Here is a 27,271-nt window from a genome sequence, read left to right as displayed (position 1 = left end):
CCTCTGGAGCCTGCTAGCTCTGAATCATCTGACTGCTGTTTAAATCTGGGGGGTGTTTTTTCCTGCCAGGCAGAGCAAAGAGAAGCAGATCCGGCTCCTCTGCGTCTGCAAGCCCAGCCCCTGTCCCAGCTGGTCACTGCTCCCACCCACCACGGTCCCTCAGCTGTGCTGTGGTGGGCAACCGAGGGACCAGCACGTTCCACAGCCTGGGGTGAGATCAGCCTCGTTCCCTTGAGAAGCACAGAGTTAATCAAGGGAATTTTTTTTAATGAGAGGAGCTGCTGCAACCCAGGAGGCAAGTGCTCCCCTGCTCCTCCTGCAGCGGTTCGCCACCGCAGCCTTGGCCATCTGGAGCTCAGGAGAGTCAGGGTTTGCTCCTGCACCAGCAGCAGGGTGCTGCCATCCTGCTCTTGCCTCCAGCCTCTCTTCCTGCACCCAGAAAGACAACGGCGTCTGCCAGAGAAAGCATTTTTGTGGGGTTTGTTGTTGGGTTCATTTTTCTTCCCTTGGCCAAGACGCAAGAATTTCCTGAGTAACTTTTCAGAGAATCCGCTCCAGCAGCTCGACAACAATATGCTCTGTTTGCTTTTTATAACATAAATAAATCTGAAGGTCTGCCAAGGAGGAAAGGGGGGGAGGAAGCCAGGGAAAAGCGAGGTGATGGTGCGAGGAATGCCTTTTGGCAGAAGTGTCTGAGGGAAACGACCAGCGTGTGGACAAAGGGGCACTGAGAGCTGCTGGGACAACCAGCAAGTCCTTCCCAGGGGAGGCTCAACATCTCCACTGCTACAGGCAAACGACAGGCTCTGGATTCCTTTCAAACCTTCCTGCTAAGGTAAGGCTTAAATATTCTTTGTAAAGCAAATAAAACCTGCTATTTAAAAGCTGTGAAAACATCCAGTAATCAGTAACCCTGTTAATGATACTGGGTGACACCATGAATGAGTAGGTGGGACACTGAGCATCTCCCCAGCATGAGTTGAGCTTTTAATTAAGCTTAGTGATTAGTTAAAGGAGATAGAGTCTTTTTAGCCTTACCTGGTGTGCCAGCTCTTCATCCCACCCAGGATGGGATGCCACCACCTCTGGGTGTGGAGCTGTGGGGTGTCAGCTTGTTGAGGTGACTCTATGGGACAATTAAAGTGAAGGACAAACTGGAGCCCTGCTTGAGCTGTGGCACAAATCCCATTTGGAGCTGTGGAAATGTATAGGGGTGATACACACCCTTGTGCACCTGGCTTCTGTTAGATGAAAAAGGACCAAGCAATTGCAAGTTTAACTTCACATTTTCCTCAAGGAAGTCTAGAGATCATTAGCACGGGCTAAATCCAAAGTTTTATATGCCTGTATGAAATGAGATCATCTGTAAGAGAAAAATCTGCTCCGAGAGTGATGGCAAACGAGCAGATTTCTGCTGCTGAGCCAACGTCCCTGCCCCATCCTCCTGCTGTCCCATACCAGTGTTTCCAGCATGTACTGGGAGAAGACCTGTTGTTGCAGCTGCTTCTCCAGCACTTTGGTGCCTGCTGCCTCCCTGCAGCAGAGATGTGCCTCTTCTGAGGGCTGAACAGAAATATTTGGGAGAAGATAAACTCCATCCTTCCTGCCAGCACCGTGAGGCATCATCCCCCAAGGGGAGCAGGACAGTGTAAATCCCCCTGACATACAACAGGGAGGTTTAAAAGGTCTAGGTCTATAAAAGCTCTGATATTCCTACCTGAGGCTTCACTCAGAGAAGATCAAGATCTTGTTTGAAAGCATATTTTAGCTACATCTGTGGTCATAGTGTGGCTATGTGAGTGTAGCACTTTTGCATTCAGATGCTGAGTCCTTTTGCTCATTAAGGTTCTCATGATGATTTTACTGATGGTTGATGTGGATATATCTCCTCTGCAAAACTTACTGGGGCAACCAGCTTTAGACCTGAAATTTCCACCTCCACTTATATCTGGAAATTGTCACCACCAGCATCAATCCAGACAAGAAATCCTTGGGTTTTTTTCTTTCAACGTGTCTCTTTAAGGATGCTGCCACATCTTTTGGAGCAACACATGCTCGTGACTATCTGTTTCCCCCTCGTTTTCCATGAATATCCCAAACAACGATAGCTCTCCCAATGCACTTCCAAGAATTTGTTCTCTCCTAGCTCTGAGCTGCCTTCAGTCAATGCTGCTTTCCATATGAGCTCAGCTCACACCACAGCCAGCAGTTGCTCAACTCTTCTTGGGGTGAAGCCTATAGCACATTGAATTGACACGCAAATAAAAGATTTGGGAGGTTTGAATTGAGTATTTTGTTGTCATTTAGGTCATGTGGTGTGATCTTCCCTTTTTTTATTTCATAAATAGCTCCTCCCAGCCTTACCTTGTGGTTCTGATCAGTGTCCCAGTGCTGAGCTGCAAGGACTGGGAGTCTGTAGAGGACGTTGAGATCTCTTGGTCCCTCGCTGCTAGAAGCTGCACAGCTGGATTTAGCTCAGCACAACAGGTCCAAGCTGCTCCAGCTCTTTTTTTGCAGCACAAAGAGAAAGGAATGACCACTGTGCAGAAGTGCAATGAGCCGTCACTGCTTTTCTGGCTTTTGTGGGATTTGAAAGAAATTTCCTTTTTAAATTGTTTGTAGTTTCCAAGATGAAGACGCCTCAGAGAAACACGAGTGTATTCCAACAACTCAAAATTCTCTTGTGGAAAAATCTACTTATCAAGAGGAGGAGGAAGATGCAGAGCTTTCAGGTAAGCCAAAAGAACCAAAAGTGAGTAGCTAACGACTGAGAGCAGCCAATCCCTGCCTACCCCTGTACCCCAACTTCTGTTTGTAAAATTAAAGGTCAAAATACTTTTGAAAAGCTGGACATGTAACGAGCCCTTTGAGATATTAAAAGATAATATTTCTGACTTTTATGTGATGTGTGAGAGCCTAGATGGGCTCTCTGAGCAGGGTAATTTACTGAGGTGATTGGCACAACACAAAGACCTTGTTAGTCAGCCAACATCTAAGAGGTTGCTGGGACTGAGTGCCTTTTTTTAATATTTTAATCCCATTTAGAATATGCTCTTATATGGTTATATTACTAAACTCTCCACTCTCCCCCTTCCCCAGGAGTGGATGCTGTCTCTGCTCTTCCTGCCCTTGGCATTCATAGAGTGTGCCTTCATAATGACCCACCACTACCCCGAAGTTCCTTACAGCGACCTCGGGCAGTTGGACCATCCTGCCTACAATGCCACGGGGGTCACCATTGCTTTTACCCCCAGCACTGAGACCACAAGGCAGATAATGAATAAAGTGGCCTCAAGCTCTCTAATGAAAGGTATCGTTTGCTTTTTAAATATTTAGCCTTGTCATTATCTGTTCTAAATGTATGGTGGGTTAGTGGTTCTCCAATATCTTTGGTCAGTAGAGAAAACTCATCCCAAGTCCTCCATGCTCACAAATCCTTCTCCAGCATTTAAATTACTGGTGAGATGAGTATGTGCTTCTGAGCTGTAGAGCTCTGCCTTTGTAGAATAATACTGTTAAGACACTTTGGTTCATTCTTTCAGCTTCTTCTTGAAGTTCTTCATTTCTTCTCAACTGGTAATGGTTGAAGTGTTTAAAGATGCCACCCCAGTCCAGAACTGGGATTTAGGAGCTAAACAAGCAGAAAATACACCCACTGCCTGTGCACATGTTTCCAGACCTACAGAAACTCATTGTAATGTTGTTTTTTTTCACACACCACAGGTATAAAACTAAAAGCACTGAAAAATGAGAAAGCCCTGGAAGAAGCCTGGAGTTTGAATAAAGAAATTATAGGGGTTGTATTTAAGGACAACTTCTCCTACCACCTCAGGTTTTCTACTAGGGATGTGGTTATTCCAAATGACAACTTTGGACACATAGGTAAAACAAAATGAGAATTTATGGGGGGGTTTTGCCTGGCATGGATAGGCAGCACTTTGTTGCAGTGATCCACCTTTTTTAAGTGATTTAATACATTGTTAATTTATTTTTTTAACACTGGGCCACCGTTCATTTGAAGAGTTTCACATAGTGAATGTGTTTCTCATCAGCTTTTGTAGTGAAAATTGATTCCTTTTCACTGTGCTGACCTGTGATGCCCTCAACCTTTCACCCTTGCAGATAACTGTTATGATTTCTCCTCACGGTACTGTGAGAGCCCCAAGTACTGGTACAGAGGCTTCCTGTCCCTGCAGTCCAGCATCGATGCTGCTATTATAGAGGTAAAGCAAATTAATGAATTGATGTAGCTGCCCTTTCACTTTAAACTTCACCCAGGGAAGACAAATTGTTCTGTGGCAACAGCAAGGGATCGGCTTGTCTGAAAATTCTGCAGAAAATCAAATATTTTAAAGTACTCTGAGTATCGTTGGCATGGACAAGTAGGAGCTGAAATGTAATCAGCTGTTCCTCAGAAGTAAGCCAGGGTGGGAGTCATTCCTCCTGGCTGTGCATCTCCAGCTGTCCAGGCTGTTTTCATAGCTGGGCAGAGAAACAGGCCCTTGGGAAGCATGAGTCTGGATCCTTACCTCTGGATGAGTTGAAGGATTTTTCTCTCTCTGTAGACAAGGGAGGGAGTCCAGCAAGGTGCAGATGCACAAGTGGATCAGATGAGCCCTTCCCAGAGGACCTTGTTGCTTTATTTCATGATGTTTTCTAGAAAGCTGCATAAAAAATAAATATTATAGGGTGAATGAAACAGAAGATTCTTTATACAAATATATCTCATTGTAGAAAAGAACTAAATACTGAGATGTTGACCTTGAATTCCTTTAGGTGGTGGCAAATCATTCTGTTTGGGAAGAGATGAAATCAATTGCTGGTGTCCGTATGAAGTCCCGGAGTGTCATCCCCTTGCTTACCTTAGAGTACAGTTACTTCATGATCACTATCGTGATGTGTTTCTTCCCCTTCATGTATTTCTTATCCATGAATGTTGTCAGAGAAAAGAAGAAGCTCAAAGTATTGATGAAGACAATGGGGCTGCAGGATATTGCATTTTGGTGAGTTCTTTTTGGACTAAAGCATTTGTTTGCCAAAAATCAGTATTCTCTGAGGCATTCATGTAAGGAGTTATGAAGGTGAATGAGTTCACAAGTTTTCTCCAGTACTCTTAAGGGCAAAACAGAAGGGTTGAGCATGGCAGGGGCATGTTCTCCTTCCTTGGGTGTTTCCTCCTAAGATGGCTCATGCTGTCTGTCCTGTCTGGAGTACGACCGAGTTGACCCTGGCGACTACTTAACATTTTAATTTCAAATAGTTCTGCCATGCAGATGGACTTGTAACAACGGTTCTTAATTAAAGAGGAGTGTGATGTCACTCTTTTTTTTCACCCCCAGGCTCTCCTGGAGTCTGCTGTATGCTGTTTACGTGCTGGTCTTCTCCTGCCTGCTGACGGCTCTCGTGGTGCGGGATGCTTTCGCCCTCAGCAGCTTCCCTGCTGTCTTTCTGCTGTTTTTCCTCTATGGTCTAACATGTGTAAGTCAGGTTTTCAAGCCAGATTTTCTTCTCACATGATTTGATTATACTGATGAGCCTAAAGATTACTCCAGAGCCTTTTTCACACTGCTTAGGAGTGTATCCATTGCACGTCCGTGCTGATAGAAATGGCTGAGTGGATTCTCTGACTCAGCAGCAGTGGTTGGAATTGCAGCCTGAACATCTGACAGGCAGTAGGTTGGCTACAAAAAACCTGATCTGAAACTCAGATCAACCCTCTAGGGACTTTAGTGTATTTTATTACACAGACCTAACTCACCAGAGATCTGTTTGGCTGGCAAATGGAAGTGCTACTCTTAAAGATAATTATTTCCTTCACTGATGGGAAGAAACTTCTATTTTTACAGATCCATCTAGGTTTCATGCTCTGCTCCCTCCTAAGGACCTCCAAACTTGCCAGCTCCATGGGATTTTTCATCACCTTTCTCTTTGGATGCCTGAGCCTCGCAGTGCTGATAGAAAATCTTCCAGAACCATTGAAGTGGTTTCTTGGTCTCTTCTCTCCTTTTGCATTTAACGTTGGCATTGCAAAGGTATGGGGCATCACCTCAGCAGCTGAACCTTTCCAACACTTCTATGATTCTGTGATTCTGTGATTCTATGATTCTATGATTCTATGGTTCTATGATTCTCTGACCAGCTTGCTTGCCTGGGCCCTTTCAGGGGGGGGATAGAGTATGTTTTGTCACAGAGTGTGACAATAAAAGACTCTGTTGTACTGTGCTGATAGAGGAAGGCATAGGAAGTCATAATCCTCATTTCAAAAGACCAGTTTTCCACATCTGTAAAATCTTCAGGTACTTTTCATTCATCTCCATATCCTGTTTTGAAACCTTCATGTGAGCTGAGCTGTTGCTGGGGAGCAAAGAGGGGCTCCAATGCCCCCATCCCATCCCTCTCTTTAAAAAGCTGATGAATGCAGAGAAAACCACAGCCCTCGTCACAAATAATCTGCCCTTGTGCACTCGTGTAGCACCCAGATGAACCCGAGGATGCCCCAGCAAGCTGGATACAACAGCACCATTATCTGCTGGGGCTGGACCCCGGGCAGACAGGGGTTGACTTGGGGACATCAGCTCTTTGCTGCCCAGTCACTTCTTCAGCAGCTCTTCCTGTCAACAGGGAGTGTGCAAATCCAATTTGAGTTTGGTGCTGCTGCCATCCTCCCTCCATCCCTGCTTTGGAGAATTCTCTGCACTTTTCTATCAGTCGTAGCTCCATAGATCTGAGTGCTGCTTTCTAGTTCTGCTTATTTAATATTTGATTTCCCAATATACAAAAAAAAATCTGCCTGGGAGAGATTTCTGCACCAGCAGAAAAAGAAAATGGGTTTACTGCTGATCTGCCATCTGGGTAAATCAGTCACTGTGTGCAGTGATGCCACCTTTGTCATGACTCTGTCACATCAAGGGTGCTAATATCATGTTTCCTGAATGATTTCCTAGAAAACTCTGATCTTTTCTTCTGCTTCTGAGTTGTTCTGGAAAATTATGACAGGAAACATAAGATCTCCACACGGAGTCAATTTATTTCCTTTCCTCACTCAGAAAGAAAGGAAGAAAAATTGGTCAGTACTGCAGATGATTTCTGGGTTAACAAAGTCAATTATATCCATGGTTTGGTGGCATGTGCATCATTTTCCACCATTCAAATTATTCTCCTTTGTCTTTTATTTCAGATCTTCTATTTGGAAAAATATGGTATTGGTTTCTCTTTTTCCAATCTTATGGATGAAGCATATTTTTTATTTTCAACTTACCTCATGCTGGTCTTTGACTCAGTCTTGTACATGCTGTTAGCTGTGTATTTCGACAAAGTTCTGCCAGGTAGGTGTCATTTATGCTCGTGATCATACCTACTTCTTTTCTACTTCTGCTTTGCATGGATTGTGTGTAATAGACCCTCAAGGAAATGATGGGTTGCTCCATTCCCTGAGTAAATCAAAACAAGTTTTGGACTAAAAATTTGTCTTATAATGCTCTGCTTTGCATGGATTGTGTGTAATAGACCCTCAAGGAAATGATGGGTTGCTCCATTCCCTGAGTTTTGGACTAAAAATATGTATTATAATGCTGAGTGACTTTTCTGCCCCTGGCAGACAGTGGTAACTCCCAAATCAAAGACAATAAAGTGTTTAATTTTTTTCTTTCTAATGATAATGCTGCTGAACTGTTTATGAGAAAATAGTGTAATAAGGTGTGGGGCAATATTTTAATTCATTAACTAAAACATTGAATTCTTTGGCTATAGCTCTGAAGCCAACTTCTTTGTCACATCTACCCTGGCTCCAAACCTCTTTTTTTAACTGGACAAGTACCAATTTTGAGGCAACCCAATATTTATTAGAACCTCTTAAACAGTGTCTTGGTTGTGGTTTTGGTTGATAACAGGTTATCTTCTGATGAATCTTCTTCATCTTTCCTGTCAGGCAAATATGGCATCCCAGAATCTCCATTTTTCTGCCTGAAGCCCTCCTACTGGGTGCGGAGCAGGAGAGACTTCACCAGGGAGATGCCCAGAAGAGCAGCAAACCCTGAGGAGCTCCTTGGTGATGATGTAGAGCCCATGCCCCCTGAATTCATGGGGAAGGAGGCCATCAGGTTAAGAAAAGAGGAATTGCTAGTCACGCTTTTTGAGCTGGGTAGTTTGGGTTTAATGTTCCCACAGACCAGAGCTTCTGCCATCAGCTTTGTTTTGACTTTCATCTTCATGAGGCTCTTGCAAAACATTCTGTTTAACAGAAATTACAGATAAAATGGAGATGAGATAAATAGACAATTCAGGCTGGTCACTAATGGTGAAATTCAGATAAATACCCATTGAAAAATAGCAGTTTTATTTTCTGTGGACTGGTTAAATGTCAACGAGGAGAACGTGGAGGGCAGTGCACTGTACACCAGCCATCTGTTGCAATGGGCTTGACCTCATCTTTGCAAGGCTTGGTGCTCCACTGCTCCATGCCAGGTAGTGATGTTCATGCCTGTGCCTGGAGCATGCCAAGCCCTGCTGAATCTCAGGCTCTCTTCCCAGGACCTCTTACTTTTCATGCCATTTCTGTCATTTTAAAATGAAATAAGAATGAATAAAGGGCACCAGGGAAATGTACTTACAGGAATCCTGAAATAATATCCTCCTTACCTTCTTTTTAGGCTACACAATATTAAAAAAGCATATAAAAAGAAGGACAAGAAGACAGAAGCTTTAAGAGGTATGAAAGCTGTGGTGTTGATTCCTGGTCAGAATGAGGAAAGGCAGTTGTGCAAACCTTCCAGTCAGTCAGAGAAATAAAACAACACTTGCATTGCTTGAAAATTTATGTAAAATATTAATGGGTGTGATTCATTACTCTTTTGTTCAGGTTTTACTGATTTTCCATTTTTAATGAGACGAGGAGAAAGATGTTGTTGTTGTTGTTATGTTTCTGTCTTTTCTGCTCTATACAGAGCAGCTTCTTATGCCTTTGGTTAAAGATTTTGCAGAACTTTGCCAAACATCCCTTAATGCACTTTTGGCTAATTACTGCTACTTAGTTCTTATACCTCTTGACTTGTCTTGCCTTCGACAATAAGTAGGAGCAAGTCCAACCTCGTGTCTTCCCAAACTTGATGTTGTTTTCATTCTAGGTTTGTCTTTAACTATTTATGAGGGTCAGATCACTGCCTTACTCGGCCACAGTGGGGCTGGGAAGTCAACACTGTTAAATGTGCTCAGTGGCCTCACGGGGCCTTCTGAAGGTAGGATGCCAGTGGGATGAGGTGGGCTTGGTTCAAAATCTGTGAAGAGCAGTTCATTCCACCTCATCACATTTCTTCCTGTAAACAGGCTCTGCAACCATATACAACTACAAACTCTCTGAGATAGGAGAGAGGGAAGGGACTAGAGAGATGATTGGCATTTGCCCACAATTCAACGTCCAGTTTGAAGTCTTAACGGTGAAAGAAAACTTGAAAGCTTTTGCAGAAATCAAGGGCATCAAGTCCAAAGATGTAGAACAAGAGGTAAGTGTGTGTTCCTCTGAAACACATCACTGCACAGCAACGTGAGGGAGGCTGTAGGCAAAGCCCATGCTTCACTAAAGGCTCCTCTTGCACTGGGGAGCTCCAAGGGTCCACCTGGCTGTGTCTTCTGCAAATTGAAGCTGTTCTCAAGCTTTGGCCAGGTTAGCAGGCAAGCTGGTGGGCTTGTTACAGCCACAGTGATTCCTCTGCTCAAGCCAAGGGGGTGAGGGGATGCAGCAGCCCCTGTAGTGGCTGCTCCTGATGGTGGTGGTAGATCTTGGTACATGCTCTTAGAAACTGCCTTCAGTCCCAGCCAGATCTCTTTCACAGCTCATAGAGGCTGGAAGGACAACTGGTGCTGAGAATGGACATCCTTGTGCTGTTCTAGGTCCGAAACATTTTGGAACAGTTGGATATCAGTAACATTCAAGATACTCAAGCTGAGAAACTGAGTGGTGGAGAAAAAAGGAAGTTATCCATTGGAATAGCCATGCTTGGAAACCCCCAGGTAAAGCATCTCTGTGGTGAAGGGAACATTCAGGTTCAACAAAACTAAAACCTTATGCATGGGCTTGGCTACAGGCTTGTGCATGATTTCAGACCTCTTTAAAGCACTCATAATTTTTAAAATGAATACATTTAATATTTCAATTCTGTTAAATTCATAACCCACCTTGCTAGTCTAGTTTTGAAGCAGATAGATAGTTCCCTGACCCCTTCACAGCTCCCAGGATAGCTGCCCTTGTGCAACGGTTGGCCTGGGTCTCTTGTCTTCAGGACCTGAGGCTTTCAGGAGAACACCAAACCAAAAGACATGCAATTGCTCCAGTTGCATTTCAGGAATGTCTGATGTCATCCTTTCTGTAGGTTTTGCTCCTGGACGAGCCAACAGCTGGGCTGGATCCTCTTTCAAGGCACCAGATGTGGAGCCTCCTCAAGGAGCAGAGAGCTGGACGGGTGATCCTGTTCAGCACCCAGTCCATGGAGGAGGCCGATGTCCTGGCAGGTAGGCTCAGCCTGTAACATCTCCACAGAATAACCCTGGAGCAGAAAGCTCATGTGAGCTTCTCTTCCAGCCAAAGCTTTGAATGATTGCTCTACACAGTATAAATTCCTTTGGCTTTTTCTGTCTTCAGACCGCAAGGCTTTTATCTTGCACGGGAGGCTGAAGTGTGTCGGTTCTTCTCTCTTCTTGAAGAAGAAATGGGGGATTGGCTATCACTTAAGGTATCTACTTCAGCCCCAGCAACTGGTATCGGGGAATATAGGTGTAGAAGAAGCCACCAGAATAATTGTAAGTGGAAAAATGTAGAGCAGATGTCATCAAAACAAGAAAACCCACTGAATTAACATTCACTGAGATTAACTGAAGCAGCACTTTACTCCAGAGTAAGGAACGAGTGAAATATGCTGGAGTTTCCTTTTTATGCATGTTAGCAAATAGAATGGTGGGGGTTGTTTGTTTGGGTGATGGTTTGGTTTGGGTTTGGTTTCTGGTTTTTGTGGGTTTTTTGTTTCTAAACTGTTTTTTTTCAACTGAACAGGATTCACGTCAATGAGTCTTGTGACTTGGAGAACGTGACATCTCTGGTTAAATGGTACATCCCCAATGCCATATTCTCAGGGCAGAGTCAATATGAGCTGAAATATAAACTGCCATTAGAAAACATTAACAAATTCCCAGGTAACGTATGTTAAAATAATTGCAAATTATCCATAGGGAAATATAATCATAGATGTGGGGAAAGAGAAATGAAGAGGGAGTTTTCTACAGGAGTCACATGAGGACTTTAGACCTGTGGCATTTTGCATCTCCTCCCCCCCAAGTTTTAGCACCCATTTATTTAAGATCAAATGTACAACAAATGCCTTTCTGCTGGGTGTGATGAAAAACCCAGCAGGCTAAACTGGACTACATGTGGTACTGAGAGTTTATTTTTCCTTTTTGGGTTTGTGTTCCTCCAGACCCTTTGGTAGCTCACTGCTTTATTGCTTTCCCTGTCACTGGAGAAGCTCCAGCCAGGTTGACTCAACTGAATCAGTCAGGTCTGGAGATACATGCTCAAGTTTGAAACCCTGAAGACACTTTTTTGGTGTGAGTGTGGCAGAGCCTGGAGCAGGCTGCCCAGAGAGACTGTGGAATGTCCTTCTTTGCAGAGATTCAGATCCCACCTGGACACAGTCCTGGGCCCCTCGCTGTGGGTGAACCTCATTTAGCAGGGAGGTGGGACGAGATGATCTCCAAAAGTCCCTTCCAACCCCCACTGTGCTTTGAGTCTGTGATTGCATCATCTCTGTCCCACAGATCTGTTCAGTGGCCTCGACAGCTGCTCTGACCAGGGAATTATCAGTTATGGAGTCAGCATGACAACCCTGGAGGATGTCTTCCTGAGACTGGAGGGAAAAGCCCCAGCAGATCCAGCAGGTACAACCGTGGCTGCAGATCCACAGCCTGCAGCCGAAGAGAGCAGATGCTTTACCACACCCCCTGGCCACCCTCCCAACAGTTGATTGCTAGGCAGCTCTTAATTTTTCACCCCTTGCAACAGAGAAGAGCTGGCCTTAGACATAAATTTGCACCTGGGGAACTCTCTGCAGATGTGCACGGCCCCGGGGAGGAGTGGGCAGAGGCAGGACGGCGATGCCCCGAGGAGGTGGAGCTGGGCTCCTCGCTGCTCTCCAGCACCAGGAAGGGGACGGTCGGTGGCTTGGCTCTCTGGAGGCAGCAGGTCTCTGCCATGGCGTGGCTGCACTTCTTAAAGCTCAAGAGTTCAGGGAAAAACCTGCGGTCAATGTAAGTGTCGAAGTGATTCTCTCTTGCAGATCTGGACTTGGCCACAGCCACGGCAGGGGGGACAATTTTCATGCCTTTGTGTTAACTGATATTGGGTCTTGGCTATGAGTCACCTTGGTAATCAGAAGAAAGGAAAACCTTTTCCTTTCCAGGGCCAGAAATATAAAATCCCACTTTTGGACATTTTCATTTCTGTACTGAGTGACTTATGCAATTGAAACCCACTTTTTTTTTTTCTTGCAAAAAAGAAAAGAAACATTTTTAATTCAGATGAACGAGGAAGATCTAAAATAAACCAGTGTGTACAAAAAGAGGAGGGGAAAACACTACTTTCAGACTTCCTCTTATTTTTTTCAAAACTTCTCTCCTTTTGCCACTGTCTAAACTCATTGATATTCAAACTGCTTTTCCTGGTGGGGCACAAGAAGCAGAAGGGGGATGCTGGTTTATAAAAGAACTTAGGTCTTAAAGGCATTTCATAGCCCTAAAAAGCTGAGCACACCAGATCTGAGGTCTGCTCCCTGCTAGATTTTGAAGGCCTTTGTTGGATGACCCCAGTTTGAGACTTCTGACAATAAAAGTGCCAAATTTTTTTTACCAGAAAGAACACTGGGTAGCCTGAACACAGTATCCCATTCCCACTACGGAAATGAGTTCTGCTGAATCTCTGTTTTCAGAGTGTTGGTTCATCTCTTTCTTGACTGTAGTTTGCTGCTCTATGTGGTTTTCCTGCTTCCTGTGGTTTTGCATCTGTCCCTGATTGCTGCCTGGAAGATCGTGAGAGCCTGGGAGCTCTCATCTGCCCTGTACTTCTTGCCCCTGGGGAAGAGGGTTCACTTGGAGACCACCACCCTCCTGGTCCACAACAACACGGGTGAGGGGGATGGACCTTTCTTCACCCTTTCCTACTCTGGGGCTTCCTGCTTTTGCAATGAGAATAAGTGGAAGGCTGTAGGATGTAGGGGATCTAAGGGCACAGGCGTGGTCGTTTTGGCTTCAGCAGCTAGTGAGATCCTGATGCAGTGATGTGAAAAGAGATACCACAGCAAATGAGAGTAGAAGGGACCCATCTGAACATGAGGAAAAACTTCTTTGCTGTGAGGGTGGCAGAACCTGGAGCAGGGGGTGAGGGTGTTGCAGCCTGGAGCAGCTGCCCAGAGAGGCTGTGGAGTCTCCTGCTCTGGAGAGATCCCAAACCTTCCTGGATGTGATCCTGAGCACCCTGCTGTGGGTGACCTGCTGGAGCAAGGGGGTTGGGTGAGATGATCTCCAGAGGTCCCTTCCAACCCCCACCATTCTGTGATTTCTGCATTTTCAGTGTGTGGGATTCTCAAACCAGGCACCATCCTCCAGTAAGGCTCATTAGTGATGAGCCAAATAAATGATCTGCCTCCAGAGTTTATTCCTGTGAGTTCATGCTGTTTCATGTTATTTGGCCAGGGTATGATACTGTTGGCTTCATCAGACCATCAGAAAGGAGAATCTAATTTGTAGCAATTCAGCAAAGGCAGGGAGAAAAAAAAAAATGACATTGCAAAAATTCAGTCAATGAGACTGAATTCCATCATCAGCTTCACAACAAATAATGGACAATGATCCACCAGATATGTGCTGTCTGATGTCCACAGTCATTAGACTTCCTCTGGTTTCGTTTGGTGATCATGGATCTAAAAAAAAAACCACAGAAACCATCCAAGACTTTCTTGTTATTCAGTAATATGATTCCTCTGCTTTTGGCTTTCACACCAGGCACAAGCATTGAAGACTTCATCCAGTTGCTCGAGAGCCAAGATCTCACAGTGGAAATAACAAACAAGGAAAATATCACAGAGGACCTGAGCCACAATGGGGCCATAAAAGTGTCTCGGAAAGGCCAGGTAAGGATTTGTGTTCTCCTCCTCCAGTTTCTTCCCCACAATTGAACTCCACCAATGTGCTCCTCCTGGAGTGGTCCTGTTGAGTAAAGCCCAAAGGTACAACGATCTGAAAGAGTTTTAACCAGTCAACTACATGCTAGAAGAGACCTTATCTCTTCCATCCTCCACCTCAAACTTTACATTTTGTGTAGCACAGCTGTAGAGACATCCAAAACTTCATCATTTGTTTTTTAGCAATTACTCTCAGGCCTGGATTCTCCTGGTATGCTCCTTTTCTACTTCTTCCCTGTGGATGAGAAAAGCCTAAGGTTTTCATCTTGTTTTCTTGCTCTTTGAAGAGCTACAGGTTTACTGTGTTATGCCATTTGGAGGCCATCAACTGCTTCCCAGTGCTCGTGAATGTCATCAGCAACTGCCTGCTCAGAGCCCTCAATTCCACCGTGCACATCCGGATCTGGAATCATCCGTTTTTACCTGTAAGTGTCAGAGCCTGGCAGCCAGAAGGTGCTGGAAAATAGTTCTTAAATCTGCTTAAAGCCTAAGTAAATCATCAGATTTTAGTGGGAAGCCACGTGGGGCTGTCTGTACCTCTAAACCCACCATCCTTGGTGGTGGGTCTGGAACCATCGTGTCTGACTTCAGGAAAACTGAAGCTAATTTTTCCCCTGGTGGGTCTTGATGGCTGCTGAACAGAGAGGGTGATGGGGAGGGTTTCTTCAGGAGGTTCCTGGGTCTTTATGCCACATTATTCAAGCTGTGGTCAATCACTTGACAGAAAAGATAGCTCCCCAAAATCTGGGACGGGGGAATGGGACCTGCACCACCCATCTCTCCTCCCCAGTGGCAAGCACTTTGCAGGGCTGTGGTTTGGGGAAAACCTTCCTGCTGCCAATGTTTGGTTTCAAATCCCACCTTGTGTTCATCCTGCCCTGTACTCCATGAAAAATGCCACCAGATGAATGGTGGGTTCTAGGCATTATTTTGCCCATGTTTTCTATAAATCCTTTGTTCTTCTGTTTTCAGATCAATGATGCAGAATTCTGGGAGTATTTTCTTTCTTTTTACCTCATGTATATGCTGGTGTTGTTCCCTGGTTTTCTTCCTTACTTTGCAATGGGCTACAAGGAGGATTACAAGGTAAATTCCTCGAAAAGCAGCGGATTTGGGGTGGGCAGAAGGGATCAGAGACGGATTGCCACAAAGACATGTGAATATGATGGGCAGCTTGAGGCACTTTTCTCTGTCTTGCCACTTTGCAGACAGCACAAAACGCTAAAAGACAAAAAAAAAAAGAGGTGGAATTTTACCCCAGGATCACAACGGGAACAGCTTTTTGTTAGCTTTGGATTTCCTGGAGCTACTCCCACGGGGGCATTTGGCCAACCAGGTTCTGACAATAACCTGCCCTTTGCATTGTGCCTTCCCAGGTGGGAGCTCGTGCCCAGCTCCGGATCTCGGGGCTCTTCCCCTCAGCCTACTGGTGTGGCCAGGCACTGGTGGACATCCCACTGTGCTGGCTCCTCCTCTTCTCCGTGTTTGGCATTCTGTTTGCAATGAGCAGCAACATTGCCGGGAGCATCCACTGCTTCTTCTTTCTGGTACCTCCTGTTCTGGTGATTGCTGGTTCACTAGGGAGGGATTGGGGTGATGTTTTGGGGGTGTGGAGGGGTAGTGGAGACACCGTGGGTGCAGGTGGTGCTGGGTCCCCATGTGCTTAGGGACCTTCCCTCTACCCCTTTACACCTAGCAGTACAATAGTGGTAATTTCTGAATACTTTGATCTTAATGTATGTTTATTTAAACAGAACCACATTGCTCTGGATAGATTTGTAGCTGTTTAGATCACCCCATTCTCCCCTTTTTTTTGTTTTCTGCAGCTCATGGGTGCTTTAGGCTATGGAATCTCTCTCGTTCTCCTCACATACATCATCTCCTTCATCTTTCACAAAGGACAGAACCGTGATTTTTGGTCTTTTATGCTGATAGTGGTAAGCACATAGCGAAATGATGTAGGATTTACAGAAATGTATTTTGAGATCTTAAGGATGGTCTAGAGGTCAAAACACCAAGTATAGATGTAGAACGTAAATATAAGTGTGTGTTTTATAGCAGTCAATTCTATATTAAATTTGTGGCACTGTGTTCTTTTCCCACAATCCTGCTGTGGCACGGGCAAATGTTTGGATCTACCCTGAGCTGGGGCAGGAATGGAGGTAAAAAAGTTATTTAGCACTCTGTTCAACACCTCTCATCCAAGAGATGCAGGTTGAGACTTGAGCCATCTGGGTAGGTACAGATAGCCCAAGCCTGACCTGGAAGGAGATGGGTTATTTGGCACAAACAGGGATGGGAAAGGGCAGGACAGGATCCTGTGCATCATTCTTCTCCCTGAAGCAGCCCTGTGTCTGGGAAGAACTTTCCCTGGCTGACCCAAACCAGCATCCTACCATGAGGCAGAGACAGCTGAGGACCTCCTCAACCCTCACTGTTTCTGATCTTTGTATTTCATGCCCATTTGCAGAAATTCAACAGGGAATTGAGAAGGTAGACCCAGACAATTTTTAAGACTGTTGAGGAGCATAACCCTTCCCATCAGCTAAGTTACCCTCTTGTTTTAGGTGTGCTTTGCTTCTGTTATCATCAGCAGAATCATGGATTTCACTGACCCTACAGCCAGCCTCTGTGTTCTGTCCCTCCTGATTCCTGTGTACCCACTGCTGGGTGTAGCAAGCAACTGCTACCAGGTGAGCAGTGGTGCTGGGTGAGGAGAGGAACCCCACCACGAAGCACAACTGTGTGGTGTCCTTCTGAGCAAAGGCTGGTGGTTCTGGGAAGGTTCATTCGTTTCCTCTTCTGGGTGGGGTGTTCCAAATGGCCAGAGATGACCATTTCTGATCAGCTCTAATTTTTCCAGCAGTTCATTATGGCTAGGGGCTAATTCTGGGACTGTAGCTTAGGTGAGCACTCTTAATTCTGTCCATGAAGAGTTGAGCAGCTTGGCTTGAACAATCATAACAGACAATCTGAAGTTATGCATCAGACTTTGCACGGATACAGAGTGAGAATTAAGAATTCTCCCAAGGTGCTTTACTCCATGTCAGCTGAGGGTGGTTGTGGAAAGTCATCAAAGGCTTTAACAAGACCTTCCAGCTATGTGCAAGACCATTTATGAGCCATAAATGCCTTAGGAGTGAAGTCCAAATAGAAGAGACTCCTCCTCTGTCCTGTCCCACTCACCTCCACCTCTTTTCCACGGGGACCCCAAAGGAGAGGAGAGAAGATGTTTTCCCATGATGGGTCCTTCCCCCCAGGAGGAGAGTCTGATACATGTGCCCAGTGCTGGGACATTTTCTGGGATAGGACTGAGATGCCCAGAATCAAACATCTCTATTTCTTCATCTGTGTGGTGAATATTTTGGGTAAATCAGTTTGGTTTCGTACGTTTTCAAAGTGTTGATTGCTTTTAACCCTTCCAAAAATTAGCAAGCACTATCCTACAGAATTACAGGTCTTCATTGTGGGTTGTTTATTTGCTTTTTTATTTCTTACAGGTTTTTGTGGAAGAAATCAGGAGCCCAAGATATGATGTACTAATAGGTGTCTTTGCAGTAAGAAAACATTTAAGATTATTTAAGAATGTGTGTCTTCTAAAACCTTACAAGGTTCTTACAAGGTCTTCTAACACTCACAAGGAAACAGGCAAGATCCCTGAGCTCATTCCATGCAGAAGAAGGATCCTGGTGGGGCTGGATGACAGATTTACCTCCCTGTGCAAAAATAACCTCGCTCCATTGAGACAGGGAAGGGACAATGAAAGAAGCTCAGGTTGCTTAATGCTGCCTTTTTATTTTATGCAGTGTGTATTTTCTCCTCCCTCTGGTATTTTCTGCAGTATTAGTAAGTGGTAGCAGAGTTCAGGGTCTTCTGGATTACCCTGGTTTAGATGTTCATGGGCTTTATTTCTGCCCACTGTGTATTTCCCTTTATGATGCTGCCACCACCTTTGCAGTTTCAGCCATAGTAGGATGGGATTCAAGGCTGTTCATGCAGCAGCCTCCTTTGTTTTATTTTTTATTTTTCAGCCTTATATCCATTCTGTGGGCTTCATTTTTCTTCTTCGATGCTTGGAGATAAAATATGGAAAAGCAGTTCTGAGAAAGGACCCAATATTCAGGTTTGTATAAACACACATACACATTCAAGTTCTAAACTCCTACCATTGCTGCTTTTCCTTCAAGACAACATTTTGATCAGATATCATTACCTTCGTGTCCCTATTTTTAAATATTTTATTTTAATACTTGTGATTTTTTAGAACAAAAATAGCCCTTTAAATACTAGAGTGCTGTGATAATATAAACCAGCTCTCAAGCTTGTTTGTCCCTCACACAGCGTGGCCTGTGCTGTGTGGCTGTACCAGATTGGTTCTTTGTTCAACAGAGAAAGATTATATATATTAAAATAATAACAGTAATAAAATAAATTATTGATAATAATAATAATAATAATAAATAGAAGAACCATCGAACCAAAGTGACATTCACTCTTGGTCTATCCAAAATGCATTGGTGGAGAACAAGGGTAAAGAACCAAATGCTAAGAGGAATCTGGGGGGGTTTGTAGGATTTCCCCAAGAAGAGAGAGCAGCCACCAGCACATCGAGGAGCAAGAAGAGGAAGATGAAGATGTTAAAGCTGAGAGAGCAGCCGTGAGAAATGCCATAGCAGCTCCAAGTCAGGATGAGGTATGACTGGAGTGTTGCCTTTCTCCTTTTATTTCATAGCAGTAAGAAGCCAGCTGGTAAAAACCCAACCACCAAGTGCCAATAAGTGCAGGTCAGTGCCCTGGATGTATTAATCTCATTAAGAAAATGAAGCTCCTAAGTGTACAGTGTAGGTCCCTTCAGGATGGAGAAGAAAGCTCTTAAGAGGCACATGGGCAATAAAGTGTCCTGTTGCACCTCAGACTGAGTGAACTAGAAAACAAAGTCAAAGATCTTTGAAAGGTTTTCTGCCTTTTTTTTAATGGAAAAATATTACTGAAGGATTAATGGTTTACAATATAATAGACTAATCTTTCTTCTTCCTCCCTGCTTTCAGAAATCAGTTGTTATTGCCAGCAATCTGTGCAAGGAATATAAAATAAAGCAAGCTGGATCAGTTTTTAAGAAGAAGAAGAAAATGGCCACCAAAAATGTTTCCTTCTGTGTTAAAAAAGGTGAGAACTGGAACTCTTCTAGACCTTTTCTGGCCCCCCAGTCAGACCTAGAGTTAATTTTCTGCATATTCTCAGTTATCTGAGTGAGGACATAAGGGTTAAATCTGTTTGCTGTGTGGTGAAGGTGTGTTCAGGCTGACTGATGTGCTAAGGAACAATGTGATGAGGCTTCATCTTATTAGTTACCTTGGACTCTGTTATCTAAAACAATGTAGACCCTTCTCTTCAGGATCCACTTCAGCAGCAGCTCCCGAGAGACCTGGGAGCAATGCTCAGACTCACAGCATCAGAGCTGAAACATTATGGGCTCTCAGAGTACATATTTATACTGTTTATTTTTGTGTGATCTTTGCCATTAGAGTGCTCTCTTCTATATTTTGCCTTTTGTGGGACTGTGCCTGATACATTTGTCAAACACAGAATATTGCTAAGAGATTATATCTATTGATTCCAGGAGAAGTATTGGGACTTCTGGGGCCCAATGGAGCTGGTAAAACCACAACTATCAAAATGATTGCTGGAGAGAAGACCCTGACTGCTGGGCAGGTAGGAAACCTCTGGAGAAAAGGGAGACCTTGCACCTAGGCTATGCTATAATTTTTTTCAAAGCATTTTTAGTTATCAAGGTTTTAAGTGAATTCATTGTGCTGTTAAATTAAACAATCTATCAATAAAAAAAATTATTGGGAGCTACTTCTGACTTTGACAAGCAGTTGTATCTACCCTAATTGGCTATGTTTATATTTAGAAATCATGTAAGTCACAGACTGGCAGGGATTGGAAGGGACCACTGGAGATCACCTCATCCAGCCCCCCTGCTCCTGCAGGGTCACCCAGAGCAGGGTGCCCAGGATGGCATCCAGAGGGGTCTGGAATGTGTCCAGAGCAGGAGACTCCACAACCTCTCTGGGCAGCCTGCTCCAGGGCTCTGTCACCCTCACAGCAAAGAAGTTTTTCCTCATATTCTTACGTTAATTATCATTGCCAAATCCCTCCCTGGGTTTCCTTGCCTGAATCCCCATGAAGCCCATAGTCTTCCTCTGAACCACACCCTTCTACCTGGGAGCACCTTGTGCCTACATGAGAGTGAAACAAGCAGCCTGGTTGTGCAGGTGCTGATGAAGAGGGAAGATGGAGCAACTTCCCACCTCCAGGACCAGACCTTCCTGGGGTACTGCCCACAAGAGGACCTGCTCTGGCCAGACCTCACCGTGCAGGAGCACCTGAGGGTCTATGCTGCTGTGAAAGGGCTGCCCAAGGAGGACACTGCTGCTGCTCTCAGCCGGTACGGATGGAGGGATCCCCAGGGGTTGGTCCATCACTTACCCCCTAGTCCTAAGGCATGAGGAAGTGACCAGAAAGTCAAAAGTCACTGTCAGCCAGTGGCAACTTCAAAAGAAACTCAGGAACTGGAGCTGCAAAAGTGATTTTGTGCTAAATGCCATGATTAAGTGAGTGGGTTAAGAAAATCTCCAATTTGCCTAAGTGCATTTAGTGGGGATAAATTTACCACTAATATCCTTTTAAGTATGTTATCTTTAGGAAGCACTTCTAAAGTCTCTGATGTTATATTTTGGCACTGCAAGAAAAGGTGCTTAAGGACTGCCTGCCCAGCTGACACTGGCAAGGTGGAAGGGATTTATAGTGCTGTTGACACTAATGATGGGTTTAGAAAAGAGCTCGTGGCTTATTCAGTACACTTGGCTTCAAATAGTCACTTACATTTTAATAGTACAATAAATGTTTAATGAAAACAAGCAGGATTCAAGTGCAGGGGGAAGAAAGTTCCTTTTTCTAATCGTTTTGGGATTTCTTGATGAGACTATTGAGCTGGGAATAACAAAAATGTTCTTTCTTCTCTTGTTCCCTTTCCCCACAGAATAGTGAATGCTCTGCAGCTTCAAGACTACTTGAATAAAAAAACCAGAATATTATCTGCTGGGATAACCAGGAAGGTCTGTTTGGTTTTTCCCTATAATGAGCACACTGCAATGATCACAGAACAAATCAAAAATCCCTTCCATGAGCAGAGGGACCTACCTGTGCTCTGAGCTACCCAGGGGAGCATCGTGTTGCCTCCCATGGTGGGGTGATGGAAATTAGCTACTCCCCAAACCATATTTCTTATAAATCAGACCCTTGATTCCCATAAATGAAGTGACTCTGACTGTAGGTCTGTGTAGACAGAGTGGCAGGGACTTCAGAGGGTTTGACTCCAACCCATCTCTGTCGTAGCTGTGCTTTGCAGTGTGCATGCTGGGCAACCCCACGCTCCTGCTCCTGGACGAGCCATCAACTGGCATGGACCTCAGTGGGCAGCACTGTGTCTGGTGAGTAGGACCTCAAGCCACCACGGTGGTAGAGAGGCTGGAAGCCCAATAGACACCTGAGGTTAGATAAAGTGTCTTGTCCCATCTGTGGTTAGTGCTGCTCATCACGTGCCAATGGTATTATTGGAAACTCCACTTCTCAGGTTCCTTCTAGCTAAAGCATGAGCAAGGAGAGAGTAAGAACATTTCACCTTCATCCTCGCTGCAAACTTTAGGATAGTCATAGATGGGATTTGGAAGAATCCACAAAGGGACCTGAGTCAAAAATAATCTGTCATTCTGTCAAAGTATCACACGTGCAGCCTGCTGGGTGTAAAGTTTTCACACTTCTTTTAGGGGAGAGGCATTTGGAGAGACAAAGGTATAAGAAGTGTCTGACGTTCCTAGAGTGCTACCTTTTCATTTGCCCCTTCTCTGGTCCTCAGGAAAATGATCCGTGCTGCCCTGAAGACCAAGGAGGCAGGAGCCATCCTGACCACACACTGCATGGAGGAGGCAGAGGCCGTGTGTGACCGTGTGGCCATCCTGGTGTCCGGGCACCTACGGTGGGCAGCAGCAAAGCTGAGCTGGGCAACGGCCCCGGGGGCTCCTCCTCTGCCCCACCTACCCAAACCCATCACCACGGGCTGTAGGAAGTGCTCCCCGTGACTCCACCAGCAGTCCAGTTTGGGAAGGAGCAGATGGTGGGGCACTGATGGTTTCACACTGATGGATCTTTGTTTTCTTTTTCCCCTCCCTCCCCTGCAGGAGCATTGGCTCCATTCAGTACCTGCAGAACAAATTTGGCAAAGGCTATCTGCTGGAAATTAAGATCAAGGATCCAGAGCACACTCAACTTCTCCATGCTGAGATTTTGAGGATTTTCCCAAGTGCAGCCCATCAGGAACGGTAACTATAAAATATGGGATGAGTGGTGATTTCAATACTACCCCATCCCTAAAAATGTGCCCAGTGTGGTGGCCAGAGACAAGACCTCAGAGGTTCATCCTGAAGAGGGATGAACCACTCAGAGCCCCTGTATGTGGATCTGATTTGATAATGCCACCACATCAAACCCTGCTGTGATCCCTGCAGCAGAAAGTCCATACATCCAGCTCACAGCATGACATAAAGCTTTGATCCCAGAACCTCAACACAGAGCAAGAATCACCTTTTCTTCTTTTTCTTTAAGATCCCCCTCTTTGCTAGTCTACAAGGTCCCAATGGAAGATGCACTGCCCCTGTCTCAGTCCTTCTCCAAGCTGGAGGAAGGTAAAAGCAGAACAAGATGTGACTTTTTGAAAAGGTAGAACACCAACTGTTAATTTTCAGCTCTCTTCTCATTTCTCCACAGCCAAACGAAACTTCAACTTTGAGGAGTACAGCTTCTCTTTGAACACTTTGGCTCAGGCAAGTGTTTTCAAGGCTAGACAACAAAAGTTGCAGTGAGACCTGGGCCAGTGCAGTGGCAGAAGGCTGCTCCACCAAAAAATCTGCCTGGGGGTGGTGGGTGAGGGGTCTTCTGCTGGGAACGTGGGCAGAAATGGTTTGGTTTTTTCACTGGTGGGATTTAGCATGGTGGGAACAAGCTTAGGCAAAGTATCATGGTCTAACTCAAGGTCAGGTTGGACAGGGCTCTGAGCAACCTGGTGTAGTTGAAGATGTCCTTGCTCACTGCAGGGGAGTTGGACTCCCTTCCAACCCCAAGAATTCTGGAATTCTGTGACTCCACTCAGCCAGGAGAGGAACGCAGCACATCCAAGGGATGGATGTCCATGGTGGATGTCCATGGTGGATGCCCATGGTAGATGCCCATGTCCAGCCTCTGTGGTTGCTCCTGAAGCAGGAGGTTATTGCTGCTTCTACAGGCTGGTAGCAAAGATGAGGAAGGTTTACATCAATCCATTGGAGGATAAAACCTACTCCACGGATACTTTTAGAGGAGCTTGGGGAGTCTAGTGGAAGTCAGAGAAATAATCAGAGTTTTATCTCGCCCATTTCAGGTGTTTTTGGAGCTCTCCCGAGAGCAGGAGAAGGAAAATTGTGATCTGACTTTGGACGGAGCTTTCGAATGGACACAGCTTCAGCTTTTTAGGAGGACTGTTAAAGGTGGAAGGTGCCACTTCAGGTGCCCCTTCCACATTACTCAGTATTAACTCACCTGATAGGATACTGCCCGTAGTAACTCCCCTCATCCGTGCACCACGAGGAGGAGGAAGAGGCTCTGCCTCCCCAGCCAGCACCTGCTGAGGGCTCCTCTGCGGTGCAGGAGAAGTTCCCCCTGGACTCTGAAGGTCATAACCCATCTCTGGGGATCAAGGCTCTGCTTTGCTCGGTGGATCTGGGTACATCAGGGAATCTGGACACGCCGCCAACCTTCGAGGCTCCTCTCCCACCCAGGTGTGGGACTATTTGCCTACGACGTGTTTAAATCCATCTTACTGAAATTTGCACTCTATTTTTATACCCTTCCAATAAATGGCTCTACAGAAGCTGTGGTTACACCCTCGTATGTCACCACCGTTGCTGTGGACTGTCAGGAGCAGCTCAAATGCCTTCCCCCTGGGGATGGAGGTGGCTACAGAGGGCCCAGGGCTGCTGGCCAGGTGGTGGTAGTCCCCCATCTTTCCTATCTCCAGCAGCTTGGCTTGGTGAGAGTTCTCACCCCTGCCCTCCTCCCAGGCTGGGGAGAATGGTTGTCATGCCTTCCTCTGGAGACCAGCCTGGGTTGTTCAGCCTGGAGAAGACAAGGCTCCAAGCTGGTCTTCTTGCAGCCTTTAAGGACTTAAAGGGGCCTGTCAGAAAGCTGGGAACAGACTTTTTACCACAGCCTGTTGCAACAGGACAAGGGGGGGGATAGTTTGGAACTAAAGGAGGGGAGATGTAAACTAGATGGAAGGAAGAAAGTTTTCACACTGAGGATGGTGAGACCCTGGCCCAGGTTGCCCAGAGAGGTGGTCTGTGGTGGGCAGATGTCCCTGCTCCCTGCAGGGGGGTTGGATTAGATGAAAGGTCCCTTCCAACCCCAACCATCCTGTGATTCTGTGATTTTCCTCCTCGGGCACACGTTATCCCTGTGCCCAGCTCGTCTGCAGAGGTTAAAACTCCCATCAAAAACAAAGTCCAAGTCTCTTTATATAATCTGCAGTGGTGGCTGTGTTGCAATCGCTGCTTGTGTGTGTTCCCCACAGCTTCAAAACACATTTTGGCAGTTGGATGGTGATTATTTCCCTCCTGGTTGCACAACAGCTCCGTTTTTACTCCCTGCCCCTGGGAAAGGGGGAAGTGAAATCACTGAACATTTTGGTCACCTGTTCACACACTGAGCTCTGCAAAGGGAACTCGATGAAAGGGAAGGGGGTTTATTCAGTGCCCTGGGGATATCAGCAGCCATGGAGAACTCGAGCCATGAGACTCCTGATATAATGAAAGTTTATGTGATCCCTTCCTCTAGGGTGTTTTTTTCAGCAGCATTTTGTGGTTGATGCCTCTGGAGATGCTGGTGGGGAAAGGGCCCCCTGTGCCGTGGTGGCTGCTGGTTGGAGTGGACTTGTGACTGGCTTCCCTCTCCTCCACCCTCCAAATCTCTGCTCTTACACACAGACCTGCTCTTCTTTAACCAGGAAATCTCTTTTCTCCCACACAGCACGATGGAACTGGGGCCCTTTGGAGGTCTTTGGGTGATGTAGAGATGTAAATAGTAGTGAAAGTCCCTGCAAACAAGTCCTGTCCCAGAGAGAGAACCTTTGGGGGCTGGAGAGGGGAAGAGGAGTGCTCAGGGGTACAGGGAAGACAAGAAAACAGCAGGATTAGAGGTCCTGGAGAGCAGGACTGAGGTGTGAAATCTTGTGGCAGTTGTATTTCCCCCTCTAGGGTGAAGAGCATCTCCTGCTCCTTCCAACACTGTTGTCTCCTCTGAGTAACTACCATCATCCCACTTCACCCTCTGCTGCCACAGGTTTGACAGGTGGTTGTTCATCATAGTTGAGGCTTTTCATTGCAGGGAAAGATGAAGCAAGCAGAGCTGGCTCCATCATCTCCCACACAAGGAGGAGAAGGAAGAAGACCCACAGAGTGTCCCTCAAAGGTGAGCTGGTTGGAGCTGGGGCTTTGCACCAGCCCAGAGGGAAAGGGGACAGGGCCAGCAGCGTTGCCAGCAGACAGTTGAGATTGCCAGGTCCTGGCCTGTGGCCAGAGCCTGGAGAAAGGAGTTCTGTCACCAGCACAAAGCAGAGCTTAGCTGGTAAGAGGGAACAAACAAAAGTTCTCAAAAAGTTCACGAGGATTTAGCTTTTCTGTTGAAAACAGAATGAAAGAACAAAAGAGAGATTTCCTGGAAATGCACCCCCTTCTTAAATATTCCCTTCAGAGGTCACCTCTCCTCCCTCTTCTCCCCTGCCCCGAGCTGAAGGGCTGCAGGGGAACCACCCCCCCAGGAGCTGCCACTGCCCTACCTGCTCCTTGAGTGCAGGGGCTGGGTGGGCAGCCCCCTGCTCCAGGATGCAAACCAGCTCCAGAACCCCCACTTTGGTTGTTCTCCTCCTTTTCCAGCACAGCACAAGCCCTCCATGCACACGGTGTCTCTGCTGACAAACCTGAGCCAGAGGACACTGCCCCAGCTGCAGGGTGCCTCCACCACCCCCAGCAGGACGTGCTCCAGATGCTGCATGTTCCCCCCAGTAACTCCTGCAATAACTTGCTCTTATTAACAGGGAGGTTCTTATTTTTAGCTTGGATAATGCCCTCTTTATGCAGCAAAGTGCACAAAGGGCCATTCACCACCAGCCGCCTCCTCCGTGCCCCAAAGGGGCATCCTGGGAGGGACAGCAAGGAGCAGCTCGTGCCTTTTGGGTTTAGGTGGTAGGAATGGTGCCAGCTGGTGAGTTTTGAGTGCTGGGGACCAGGGGAGCAAAGTCCCTCGTGGTTTGGGAGCTCAGGGCCAGCATTTCACCCTGCTGCAAGGTTTTGGGGAGCAAAGGGGTGCTTGAAGACATCTGTAGAGGAATGAGAGGGCTTTCCAGGTCTGGGACAGAGATGAGCATTGTCTAGTTCAGCTGCTGGTTCAACAATTCCCCTGAAGTGCAAGTGAGCAACACCACCACAAAGTGGGATTTCTGAGAATTTCAAGGAACTTCACAAAAACCAGTGATGCAAGCTGCAAAACAGCTGAGGCCAACTTCTGCAGCGTGGGAGGAGGGTGAAGCTGAGTGACACTGAGGAAAGCACTGGTGGCCTGCAGGAAGGTGGTGGGGGTCTACAAGGTGGTGCCTTGTGGGGTAAAGGCAACGTCCTGCAGCTCCTCTCAGCCCCTCCTGATTCCCCCTTCACAGCAGCAGTGCCTTGGCCATGTGTGCTTTCTCCTGGGCAGGCACCTCCAGATCTCCTAGCTCAACTGGACAAAAAACATCCTTTCTTCAACCCAAGAGAAAAACCCCAGGCAACAGGAGCAGCCCCAGAGAGAAAGGTCTTCCCTGGAAGGGAAGGCACCACGAACACGTTGTCTCCTGTGCCACAGCAAGCACCTCTAGCTGGGCAAGATGCCACGTGAGGCTCCATCACTGCGAGCACAGCCCCTTC

At 46.1% G+C, this 27,271-nt stretch overlaps 1 protein-coding gene across 1 annotated transcript; it reads left to right on the top strand.

Moving 5' to 3' along the window:
• Positions 1-2,630: 2,630 nt before the first annotated feature.
• On the top strand, positions 2,631-23,810 carry LOC103775073 (ATP-binding cassette sub-family A member 10-like; the record flags this gene model as incomplete). Its single annotated transcript, XM_008942517.1, has 38 exons — positions 2,631-2,732; positions 3,100-3,310; positions 3,724-3,882; positions 4,123-4,223; positions 4,777-5,003; positions 5,340-5,478; positions 5,847-6,032; positions 7,178-7,325; positions 7,928-8,099; positions 8,649-8,707; positions 9,123-9,233; positions 9,322-9,497; positions 9,886-10,005; positions 10,365-10,503; positions 10,634-10,724; positions 11,042-11,181; positions 11,803-11,922; positions 12,096-12,291; positions 12,999-13,165; positions 14,041-14,168; positions 14,507-14,644; positions 15,192-15,305; positions 15,596-15,766; positions 16,046-16,156; positions 16,787-16,912; positions 17,720-17,776; positions 18,251-18,342; positions 18,792-18,912; positions 19,268-19,385; positions 19,840-19,931; positions 20,498-20,670; positions 21,265-21,340; positions 21,621-21,715; positions 22,141-22,260; positions 22,463-22,603; positions 22,887-22,966; positions 23,049-23,104; positions 23,698-23,810. Coding segments are annotated over exons 1-38 (4,886 nt in total), but the record flags the coding sequence as incomplete, so codon positions are not given.
• Positions 23,811-27,271: the final 3,461 nt, after the last annotated feature.

This window comes from Merops nubicus, unplaced genomic scaffold (genome assembly GCF_000691845.1).
Source record: "Merops nubicus isolate BGI_N331 unplaced genomic scaffold, ASM69184v1 scaffold3146, whole genome shotgun sequence".
In the NCBI taxonomy this organism is placed as follows: domain Eukaryota; kingdom Metazoa; phylum Chordata; class Aves; order Coraciiformes; family Meropidae; genus Merops; species Merops nubicus.
This window is presented reverse-complemented; position numbering and strand designations above follow the sequence as displayed.